We start from the raw sequence: 12,573 nt of genomic DNA on the forward strand, positions 1-12,573 counted from the left end.
GGTATCTGTTAATGAGTTAATATTTTAAAGTGCTTAGCACAATGCCTAGCACTAGTAAATGCTATATAAATGTTTGTTAAATAAAATATAAAGTAATACTTACGAAAACTTCTGTATAGGCCCTACCAGTGCAGCAGCCCATCTTATACCTCAGTGCACACCCATTGGATTCATATAACATATCCAGAATATAATTTAGGGCTATTTATGAAACTAGTAACCTGTAAGATGGCATTCACAAATCCCCAAAAGGTGACCAGAGAAGCTGCTTTAGAATAACAGGCTGCCTTGGGGACTTCAGCTGCAGACTGGCAGCTAATGGTAGATGATGGTATGTCAGGAAGAAACCTACTAGACACTGGTGTGCCCAGGGAGGTATTTATATTCCTTACCCCACAGATTCACTTGGGTTGCTTTCTTCTCCTAATGTTCTCCCCACTCACTCTCTGATTAATTAAGACCTTCTTTTCTTTAACACCCAACTTAAATCCTACCTTAGCTCTGAGGCCTCCAGGGTAGTCTTTTCTCTGAACTCCAACAATGCTAGTTGGTTCCTTCATTTGACCTGGAGAATATGCTATCTTATGCATTCTTTTCTCTCCTCATTCAGATCGTAAGTACCTGAAGGGTAGGCACTGCCCTTGTGTCCCTCACAGGACAGCTTCCCCCTCCTTGCGAAGTCAGTCAATAATTAGTGTTCAAGACAGAACAGAAAGTCCACTCCTCCTTTCATTCCTCAAATACTTACTGAGCCCTGTGCTTGGGGCAGAGGACCTGGAGGATGAAAGAGTGGTCATTGTCCTCAGGAAGGCCACAATCTTGAATCAAAACTTTACACGTTAAATTCATAATACCATTAGCTTCTGGTGGGTGTTGGGAAAAATGGGATGGGGGGCGGGGGAAGCAACAAAGGAGGCTTTGTTTAACCTTCTCAGTAATGTCCTTTTATACATAATTTAATTACCTGCAGAAAAAGAAAGTCTCCTGAGGGCATCAAACTGAGGCAAAGGTGGAGGAGAGAGGGCAATTCTGATAGGAGACAGAGAGGAATTTGGAGTGTGGGGAAAACAGAGGACAGGGCTTGGGAGAGAAGCAGGGGAGAGATAGGAAAATATGACCCTTCCCTTAGTCTCTCCGCGTCTTCAGTAGATTCTGTTCTCCGCCTCTAATTTTTTAAAAATAAAAGCCTTGATGCAACTGGATTGCTTGTGAGAACCAGAGAAAGCACAGGCAACACAAAATGAAAGTGCCCTCCCAGAGTTCAGCCACAGTAGTTTTGCGTGAATAACTACCATCTCTATATAGGTACCCAGACAGGGAACAAGGCACACGGTGCCAGCCTTCCTAAGGCTCCCAGTCTAGGGATGAGACAGATAATAAATAAGCAGAAAAGTAAATACATAATTTCAAATTGTGATAGCTAACAGGAAGAAGAAATATCAAGAGAAAGTAATGAGCAGAGGGCCTGCTTTAGACTTGGTATACAGAGAAGGCCTCTCTCAGCAGGCATTACCTCAGCTGAGACCTAAAGATTAAGCTGCCACCAGTACAGAGCCTGGGTGGGAGTTGGGGAGAGTGCTCCAGGTGAGGGGAGCAATGAGAGAGAGGAAGATTAAAAAGAAGAAGAAAGCATAAGGGGAAATATTAGTAGGAGATAGTACATCCCCTCAGGCTCAGGGTAAATGACCTGCTCAATATCACACAGCTAGTCAGCGACAAATGAGAGGATCGCTGAGCTCTATCCTGAGAGATAAAACTGAACAGAAGGCTTCTGGGGCTTCAAGGAAGCATCTAGCAAGAGACCTAGGGACAAAACAACAGGGACAGGGACCCGGAGTACTTTCTAAGATTCTGGAAATTTTGTCAATATTCCAGTTTTAGTGATTTTTGTTAGCCCCTCTCTGTTTCCCTGAAGGGGCTGACAGCAAAACCTTTGAATGAAAATCATGAGTATCAGATTAGTAAAAGCTTCCCGGGTGCCAGGCCATGGCCCCTTGTCTCTGGGGGGCAGCAAAGAAGGGGGGACTGCAGGCCTGGATTCCACATCTCAGTCAATCCTGCGAAAGCTGAACCTCAAGACAAAGGGCAAAGGCTGACAGCTCCTGAAGGAGAGAAAAGCAAGCTGAATGCCTGTGTTTGTGGAAGAATCCAAAGCAGGAGGGCTAGATGGTTGGATACATGGTGGGGGATTGAAGGGATGGAGGGGGCTCAACAGTTTATCAGAAGACTCAGACAGAGGTTATCTTGCTGAAGGTCACATAGCAAAGCCAGGAGCAGAACCCAGGTCTGACACATTCCACAGCTTTTCTATTAAATCACTTCAGATGATTTCTCCCACAACTCCTCTTTAATGTTGCTGTTAGGTTGTTTTTAGAATGATTTTTTTTAAAAAAGTGTGTGTGGGTGAGAAGAGTGTGAGTGTGTGTTGAAGAGAGACCCGATTAGATGAACGTGCTTCTGCTCTTTTATTTGCACATTTCCTCTGTGTTTACCTATGACTTCGTGGGATTATTCGATAAATGCATTTCTTGCTGATGAGGCAACCTAATTCCAGAGAATTCGGGGAAATCCCTGAACCTGAAGAGAGGGGCCTGAAAAATATTGAGAATCCCCTTCTGACCAGACCGTTTGGACTCTTGGGACAGCTGAGCAAGGGCAGAGAGGAAGCGTCCAATGGTGTCCATGGGCAGCCATCCTGAGCTGTAGGCTGGGCCTTCATGATTGAGGTTCTATGGGAATATAAACCTGGAAGGAAAGTCAGACAGTGACAGAGGTAGAGACACCAGTCTTCCAGCGTCAGAGAAGCACGAGGCAGCTGAATGCTGAAAGAGCAAGAACAGGATGAGAGATCTGGGCAGCTTGTCATCTTTTCCTGATCCATTCTTTCACTGTGTGGATTCCTTCAACTGAAATTGCTATCGATTCCCAGCTTCTCAAACACAGTACAGATGTTAAGAGCAGAAACTCTGAAGTCTCCAGTATCCTTGGCAAATCTCTTAACTTCTCTGAACCTGGTTTTCCCCATGTGTAAAACAGGAATAATGATGGTACTCATCTCATAGGATTGCTAATGAGGTTAAGTGGTATGGAAAGCAATTGGAACTGAGCCTGGAACACAGTGGGCCACTAGTGCACAGTATATATTATTATTTCTTACATTGAATGGAAATGTCAATGACTATTGAATGATCTATACCACTGTGTACTACTTTGAGGCCAAGTTACAGAACCACTGGCCTGGAAGGAATGCTAGAGATTATCTATTGCTCTTTTAAAATTTGAGACACGAGGAACCTAAGACCCAGGGGAGACAAGTGCATCTGAGGAAAAGGAAAAAGCTTGTGCAAAAGCAAAAGGTAGGAAAAGGAATGAAAACGGATTTAAAGTGGCTGTAAGCCAGACGAATGAGTGTGCGTATGCATGTGTTGGAGGGGTGGGCAGAAAGGAGGAAGACTGGAGGGTATATAAGGCTATAGAAGAAGCAAAGACAAGAATATGATGTGCTTTTGTGTCAAAGTCAGGAGTTTGGACTTTACCTAGACCAGTACTGTCTATTAAAAATATAATGTGAGTGGTGATCATTTTCAAATGTATAGAAATACCAAATCACTATGTTGTGTACCAGGAACTAACACAGTGTTGTAGGTCAATTATATTTCAAAAACAAACAAGCAAACAAACTCAGAGAAAAAGAGATCAGATTTGTGGTTACCAGAGGAGGGAGGTGGGGGTAGGGTGAATTGGATGAAGGTGGTCAAATGTACGAACTTTCAGTTATAAGATGAGTAAGTACTAGGGATGTAATGTACAACATGGTAAAGATAATTCACACTGCTGTATGTTAAGAGAGTAAATCCTAAGAGTTCTCACCACAAGGGAAAATTTTTTCTTTTTCTTTTATTTTGCATCTATATGAGATGATGGGCGTTCACTAAACTTACCGTGGTAATCATTTCATGCTGTATGTAAGTCAAATCACTATGCTGTCACCTTAAACTTATACAGTGCTGTATGCCAATATATCTCAATAAAACTAGAAGGAAAAAAAATAATGTGAGCCACATATGCAGTTTTAAATTGTCTGTTAACCACATTAAAAAAAGAAAAAAGCAACAGACAATATCAACTTTAATATTATATTTTATTTAAGCAAATATATAAAAATATCATTTCAACATGTAATCAATATAAACAATTATTAATGACATATTTTAAATTCTTTTTTAGTACTGAATCATTGAAATCTGGCATGTATTTTACATTTATAGTGCATCTCAATTTGAACTAGCCACACTTCAAATGCTTAAGAGCCACATGTGACTAGTGGCTAGTGTATTTGTCAGTTCAGATCTAAGTGATGGGGAGCCACTGAAAGGTTTCAAGCTAGGGAGTGCCATGGTCTGACGTGCGCTTCAGAGCAAGAACTCTGGTGATGATGGGAAGGGTGGATCGCGACGGGGACGCCTCAGGATTGCTATGTATAATTGCGCAGGTTGTATGGTACAAGAAGCATGAAAGGGGGCTGAAATCTAGTCCACATTCCACTTATCGTGCCAAGTACTGGCCCAACACTGCCAGCTCAGAGGAAAGTGAGCCTTTCCTTAACTGGTTAGCCCAGAGGCAATGCCTGTTTCCTAACTTTCACAAAGATGCTATATGTGCTAGCAGTAGCCCTGGGGAATACCAGACCAGTGTTGGAGGTACAAACCTCATTCCACAACTCCAATGGATAAGAAGTATCACTGCTCTTTATAAATCAGAGTTAATTCCATTTTGAGCTCCCAATCCCATAAGTCCGGAGGGAAACTCAGCCTAAGTTATTCTCGGGATCCCTGACTCTGATTTGTGCCTAGGTTCTGGAAGTCTGTATGCACCAGCACATGGCAGTATGGCCCTCTAGTCATCAAGCCGTCTGCTCACACTGGTAAATGTTGACATACACATTGACCCCTGTGCAGGGCCCTTCAGGTCCGGCAGCACTGTGATGCTTTTGTGAAAAACTTTTGCTTCCGGTCCCAACTTCCTAGATTCCGTACCTCACCACTTCTCACTAGGGCCTTCCCCATACGCTACCCAGGAGCCAGGCCAGGCTGTGCCACTCTGGAATCCACAGAGCTCTTTCTCTCCTTCCTTTATATTGGAGAAATCTCTTTTTTAATCTGGGAAAATCCTCTTCCCTTACTATTTTTTCCAAGATGTTTTTTCTTTACTGCAGGTTTTTTCCTCCCTCTGGGGCTCAAGGCTCTTGTGAACAAAAGCCAGCCAGTACTGTGGGAAATGTCAGTTTTCTGCCCTTCTACAAACCTCCTGGTGACCAAGAGGGCCAGAACCTGCTTAATGGAAGAAAATAAAAGGAGGAATATATGGGGTGAAAAAATATATATGTAAGCATATTAATCTCCTAAAATATTATCCAACTATAGAGCAACAGGAACTCTCGTACACCACTAGCGGAGGTATAAATTGGTACAACCTCTCTGGAAAATAATTTAGCAGTATCTGTTAAAGATGAACATATGCATGTCAGAAATATAATCTATAGGTATACATCAAGTACAAATGAGTGCTTATGGCCACCAAAAGACATGTATAAGAGTATTCGTAGCAGCACTATTCTTAATAGGCCCAAACTGGAAATAACCCAAATATCCATCAACCATAAAATGTATGATTTAACATACAATGGAATATTATACAGCAGTGAGAATAAAACAACACACAACAACATGATTGATTCTCACAAACATAATGCTGAGCTAAGGAAATTAGGCACAAGAAAATCATACAGTATGATTCTATTTATACATAAAGTTTTTAAAATGGCAGAGCCTAGCTGTGGTGTTGAGAGCCAGTATAGCGGTCACCTACAGGGAGAAGGGAAGGGGTAGTATTTGAGAAGAAGCACTAAAGAGGGCCTTTTGGATGCTGGTAATGTTCTGTTTCTTGACCAGGGTAAGTTCAGCTTGTGGTAATTTATCAATAATATATTGGGCTTAAGACATGGAAGCAACCTAAATGTCCATCAACAGATGAATGGATAAAGATGTGGTACATATATACAATGGAATGTTACTCAGCCATAAAAAAGAATGAAATAATGCCATTTGCAGCAACATTGGTGGACCTAGAGATTATCATATATTAAGTGAAGTAAGTCAGACAGAGAAGACAAATATCATATGATATCACTTATATGTGGAATCTAAAAAAAATGATACAAATGAAATTAGTTACAAAACAGAAATAGATTCACAGGCATAGAAAACAAACTTATGGTTACCAAAGGGGATAGCAGGGAGGGGGAGAGATAAATCAGGAGTTTGAGATTAACATATACACACTACTATATATAAAATAGTTAAACAATAAAGACCTACTATATAGCATAGGGAACTATAGTCAATATCTTGTAATAAACTATAATGGAAAAGAACCTGAAAAAGAATATATATATATATATATATATATATATATATTTATAACTTTGCTGTACACTCGAAACGAACACAACATTGTAAATTAACTATACTTCCCATAAAAATGCATAAAAATAATAATATATTGGGCTTATAATTTTGTGTGTTTTTGTGTATATAGCCAATACAAAGTAGAAAGTTGAATAAAAAAATAAAAATATCAGCCTGTCACACCAATTAGCTGACTGTAGCAATAATCCAGGTGGTAAAGAATAAAGACCTGAGTAATTTAAGATCGTGGAAATAAGGAGGGAGAAGCAAGGATCAATGAATGATTGGATGTGGACAGTATAGAGGGGGAGGGGTCAAAGACAATGCCTGGGATTTGGGCTTGGACAACTGGGCAAATGATGGTGTGATGGTTGAGATAGGGATCATTGGAAGAGGTAAGACTAGGTGAATGAATGGGTAATGAAATCCGGTTGGCACATGATGAGCTCATAGTGTCTATGGGACATTTATGTGGAGAGGCAGTGTGGCATGGGGTTTAAAAGTGAGGGTTGATTTTTGATTCTGGATATGATCGAGCAAACACACACCTCTCTTTATCAGCTACGGAACTTGACTCTAAAACTTGTACAGAAAGCATGAGCAACTCTTTAAGAACTCGGCATATATCAGCAGACAAATCAGAGAACACTAGAAATAAAAGTAACACCGAACTGGTGGTAAGTTTACCACTTTTGTTCCTCCAGCATCTCCCACCACAAACTCAACACATTCTGAAAACTGCAAGTGAGCAGAGTGGTGCGAAAGGAGATCCAGGAGGAAGCCTCTAGTTCTGGATGGAGGAGCAGCAAAGGGAAGTCCTAAGCCCCAGATAGAGTGCAGAAAATACACGGGTGCTTTCTTCTCCCTCCTCTTTTTTCTGTTCCCTCACGCCCCGGTCACCAGGTAGTCCCACGGCCGGGTATGGGAAAAGGCAGAAGCCAAAAACTCTGAAGGAGAAGACCCTTCCTCTCTCTTCAATGCGCCTGAAGCTCTAAGAGGGAGAGGCCCAAACCCGGGGCTTTCTTTTTGTCTCTGTCACCCCCTTCCTTGTCCCCTCCCACTTGTCCCCTCCCAGTCCCAGCGCAATCCTGGACATGGGTTCTTTCTAGCCCAGAGAACCAAACATGGAAGCCTGGGGAACGAGGAAGTACTGGAAAGATAACGAAGTATGAGGAGCTCAGGAAAGCCGCCCGATAGAGCTGTTTCCTCTTGACCCCTGGGCGCATTAAACTGCTCCTAATTAGCATAACGCAGATGGAAAACTGAACGGTTCTTCGTCAGGACCCAACTGACTACTGGTTGGCGAATGCATAGGAAAGACCTGCTTAACGGTGCACAATTTAAAAGACCCTGACATTGGCAACACAGCCTCCAGAAGGAACAAAACAAAAAATGACAACATTCTTCATAGGAGAGGGTGATGGGTGACTATAAAGGGATAGCGCCAGGGCGGTTTTGGGGCATGATGGAACTGTTCTGTATCCTAGAACTGAAAATCAAACGAAGAAAAAGTCAATTTTATTGAATAATAGTTTTAAAAATAAAATGAAAAAAAAAAAGTGAAGGCTCTAGAGACAGGACTGCCTGGATTCAAATTCTGGGACCCTACTTACTAGCTGTGTGACCCTGAACAAGTTACCACCCCGCTGGGCTTCAGTTCCCTCATCCATTAAATAGGGACAATCACTCCTAATTTAATAAATTAGGAGTTTGGGATTAACAGATCCACACCACTATATATAAAGTAGATAAACAACAGATTTACTGTACAGCACGGGGAACTATATTCAATATCTTGTAATAACCTATAACAGAAAAGGATCTGCGGGAATTCCCTGGTGGTTCAGTGGTTAGGACTCCACTCTTTCACTGCAGAGGGCCTGGGCCTGGGTTCAATCCCTGGTCAGGGAAGATAGGATCTGATATATATATATATATAGATAGATAGATAGATAGATAGATAGATAGATAGATAGATAGATAGATATATCTATATATCTATATATATCTGAATCACTTTGCTGTACACCTGAAACTAACACAATATTGTAAATCAACTATACTTCATTTTAAAAATTAAAAAAAATAAGGACAATCACGGTTCTTGCCTCCTAGAGAGATTGTGGTGGTAAAGGTTCAATGAGGTAATACATATAATGTGTTTAGAACAGTGCCTGACACAGAGTATATGTTCAATAAATGACATGACAGATCATCATAAGGGCTTGGGGCACAGGAGACAGGTGAGAGGACTGAAGAAATCACCAGGTGAATCACTGCTGGGTGTATTTCAGTATTTGTAACCCTGGGAAGAATAGCTGCTGTGACCTTTTACTTTTAAGCCACCCAATCTGCCCAGCCACCACACTTCTTCACTTCCCTCCTGACCTCCTTTCAGTTTTCACACAGTTCCTGAGTCTCTGTTTTTGGCCCTAGGCCTGCCCTTCAGTTCATTGACTGGTTATGATCTCTCCAAACTAAAGTATTCTCTAAGTTGTTCTCTACCTTGGCTGTAAATCAGAATCTCTCAGACATTCTTCAGAACTATTGGCCTGGACTAGAAAAATGTCAGTGTCATAAAAGACCAGCAAAAAGGCCGGGGAACTGTTCTAGATGACAGGAGACTAAAGGATAACTCCATGCAAATAAGTGGCTTTTGGATGGGATGGAGGGGAATGTCTACAGAAGTCATTATTGGGATATGTAAGGAAAATGAGTATGAATTATATGTGGAAGAATGTCCTTGATTCTAGGAGATAACACACTGAGGTACTTGAGTATCCTGATGTCTGCAGCTAACTTTCAAATGGTTCAGCAAAATAATAATTATTATGTTATAGAATAATAATTATACTTTCACCATTTTTTTAAAATACATAAACATATATCCCCACATGTTTCACCATTTTAGTCAGTTGTGTGCTAGATAGATAGATAAAGCAAGATTGCAAAATATTAATAGTTGGTGAAACTGGATAAAGGGTATATGGGTACTCATTGTGCTAATCTTATAACTTTCTGTAGGTTTTAATTATTTTCAAAATAAAAAGGAGTGATAGACCGTCTCTTGAAGATTTTTCAAAATACACATGCCTGTGTTGCTCCCTCAAACTAACGAACGAAGACCTTCCCTGGGCAGGACCTAGGGATCTGCATTTTAAAAGTTCTGGGCCACCCCCCTCCCCAGTAAAGAAGCACCACTGTGGAACTTCATCTCAGACCCAGCTCTACCTCCTCTGGTTCTTGGTTTCCTTCAGGACCCAAACCTCGGCACTAGTTCTCTTTGGCAATGTTGCAGTTAGGCCTTCCTTTGTAAAGCAGGTGCAGCTAGGGAGTGGGAGTGGTGAGAAGATGAGGTGAGGGTGAATCTGGGGGTACTCCAACATTTATCAGATGGGCAGAGAAAGAGGATTCCATGAGGGACTGAGAAGGAAGGGCCAGGGAAGTAGGATGGAAACCCCAAGAGTATACTCAAAGGCAGATAAAGATATATGACAAATCATTCTAGGTGTGCCTGGTCTAGAAGCTGCATCACGATGAGAAGTAAGTTGCTATATCAGTTCAGAAGTGGGCCCTTCGTTGCCAGAGGAGATTTCCCTGGCAAGCCCCCTCTTCCCTCCAGCAGACAGTCTGTGCCACAGGGCTGGCTGACAGGCACCTGAAATCTCAGACAGGAGAAACCTCTTTTTCAAAAGCAAGGTTTCTGGGAGACAGATGCTATCAAACCCCAAGAGGAAGGTTAGCAGGTCAGGCTGTTTGACTTTGCTTCTGCCTCCTGCCGGGTTCTGGAAAAGGATTTATATTTCCTGGGAGGTGTTGTGTGAAACCCCTTCAGGGTCAGAAAAAATACACCCATTTGTCATTTGGGGTTTGGGGGGAGCATGGAATCTGGAGTCGACTGTTCTTAGCATCTGGTGAGTGAGAGTGTGAAATACAGGCGGTGAGACAAAGTGCAGCCATAGGGAAGGCAAGAGGAAACCTACCACTCTCCCCTTTACCAATTGGCTCCATCACAGCTGGGGTTTTCCTGACAGTCATCCTTTACCTCCCCCACCTGCCCTCCAAGAGATGTGCTGGCCCTGATGTGGATAAATCCTTTTACCTGTCAGTAAAGTCCAGTGAGGTTGGCATTTTAAAAATGAAAAATGAAAGGGAGGAAAAAACCAGCAATAAACAAAGGAAGTAAATAACAGTTGAGCAGCACTCCCTCCAATCTATCCGTCTCACAGCAGATCGAGTGAACATTCCAGAACGTAAATCTCACCCTGAAACTGCCGGGCTTCCAACCTTTCAAATGGTTTTTCATTGACCTTAGAAGTGAGTCCAAAATTTTAAACATGATATACAAGGCCCTTTGCAATCGGATGCCAGCTGACTTTTCTAGCTTTGTCGCCCATCACCTCCCCTTCACACACTCTGCATTCCAGCTACATATGTCTCCCCACTTCCTAAGCAAGCCCACGCTTTATTCATCTCTGAACTTTTGCACACGTATGGCCACCCACCAGCCACTTAAATCAAGCACAGTAGTTAAGAGTACAGACTCCAGAATCAGGCTGCTTGGGCTTAATCCCAGTTGTGGGCAAATTTCTGACCTTTTTTTGCTTTCATTTTTTTCAGTTGCAAAGTGGGGCTACCAAGAGGGGTGCTGTGAGGATCAGATGAGAGACATGGCACAGAATCAGCACACAATCCACATTAGCTGTTGCTCAACAAAACATCGGTTGGCTGGCTGCCCAGTAGGTGGGAGGCCTTTCGCATCCATCCATCCATCCCATCCATCCATCCATCCATCCATCCATACCAAATAAATAAATAAATAAATATTTATTTATTTATTTAACATCTTTATTGGAGTATAATTGCTTTACAATGGTGTGTTAATTTCTGCTGTATAACAAAGTGAATCAGCTATATGTATTTCATATATCCCCCATATCTCCTCCCTCTTGCGCCTCCCTCCCCACCCTCCCTATCCCACCCCTCTAGGTGGTCACAAAACACCTAGCTGATCTCCCTGTTCTATGAGGCTGCTTCCCACTAGCTATCTATTTTGCATTTGGTAGTGTATATATGTCCATGCCACTCTCTCACATTCGTCCCAGCTTACACTTCCCCCTCCCCGTGTCCTTAAGTCCATTCTCTACATCTGCGTCTTTATTCCTGTCCTGCCCCTAGGTTCATCAGAACCATTTTTTTTTTTTTTTAGATTCCATAGATACGTCGCATCCATTTATTACATGCTACTTCCAGTCTAGAGGAAAGGCAGACATGTAAACAGGACGTTATAATACAGCGTGATCAAAGTGAGGATGGAGCTGTGTGAGCCAGAAGGAGCAACTTGTGGGTTCCCTCCCTTCCACCCTTTCCTCAGCTGGATTCACCTCAGATGACACCTCAAATTCAGTTTTCAGCCAGGCCCTGAGGCTTGAGAAAGATAGGAGAAAGTAAAGAATTTCCAACCTAGGGCTGGCATTCAGACTTTAGGCACCAGTACAACCCTACTGGCTGTTAAAATATTGAAATAACTTTCATACTCATTGACAAAGGCCCTAAGCACCCCAAGTGTTCCATAATGCCTCCTTCCCCTCTGCCTCGTGCAGCCTGGCTCTGGGGAACACTGAATGGACACCATCAGGGACCACCCTTATTCCCCCCAGGGCACATGCCTGCCAGCTTGTCTGGAGGTTTTTTTCACTCTGGTTCCCCTCCCCCCTGACCCCCAGGACCCACCCTCCATCAGTCGTGGCCCTGGGGACTGTGAGCAAATGTGAATTACCAGTTTGTCCCCTGAGGATGCATTCTGAGAATCACCTCTACTTGAACTCGGGGATACTCCCTGTTCCATGAGTCCCAGGAGCTGTGTCTGCTTGTTTGTTGAGATGACTGCTGCTTTTGGGGGTAGCTTTTGGCCTTCTTCTGGGCCCTGGCCTACGCCTGCAGTACCCTTTGGAAATCTCTGCTTTTCCACCAGCCTGGATTCCTTCCAGCCAACCATCCATCCCACTGCAGAGGTTCCTGTCGCCTCCTAGATGTGTCTACTCCATTCTGCACTACACCAGGACTTATCCTGACAAGTGACTTTATGGACAAGGCCCCAGTATTC

At 42.7% G+C, this 12,573-nt stretch overlaps 1 protein-coding gene across 1 annotated transcript in view; it reads right to left on the reverse strand.

The window, feature by feature from the left end:
• Window positions 1-11,672: 11,672 nt before the first annotated feature.
• Window positions 11,673-12,573, reverse strand: part of AKAP4 (A-kinase anchoring protein 4) — a gene marked incomplete at both ends in the record, with an annotated part of 18,170 nt that continues 17,269 nt past the window's right edge. Inside the window, one exon of the mRNA XM_082446779.1 lies at window positions 11,673-11,721. Within this exon, the coding sequence (XP_082302905.1) occupies window positions 11,673-11,721 (49 nt within the window). The remainder of the gene's footprint in view (window positions 11,722-12,573) is intronic.

Source organism: Balaenoptera physalus (genome assembly GCF_965194825.1).
Source record: "Balaenoptera physalus genome assembly, chromosome: X".
Lineage (NCBI taxonomy): Eukaryota > Metazoa > Chordata > Mammalia > Artiodactyla > Balaenopteridae > Balaenoptera > Balaenoptera physalus.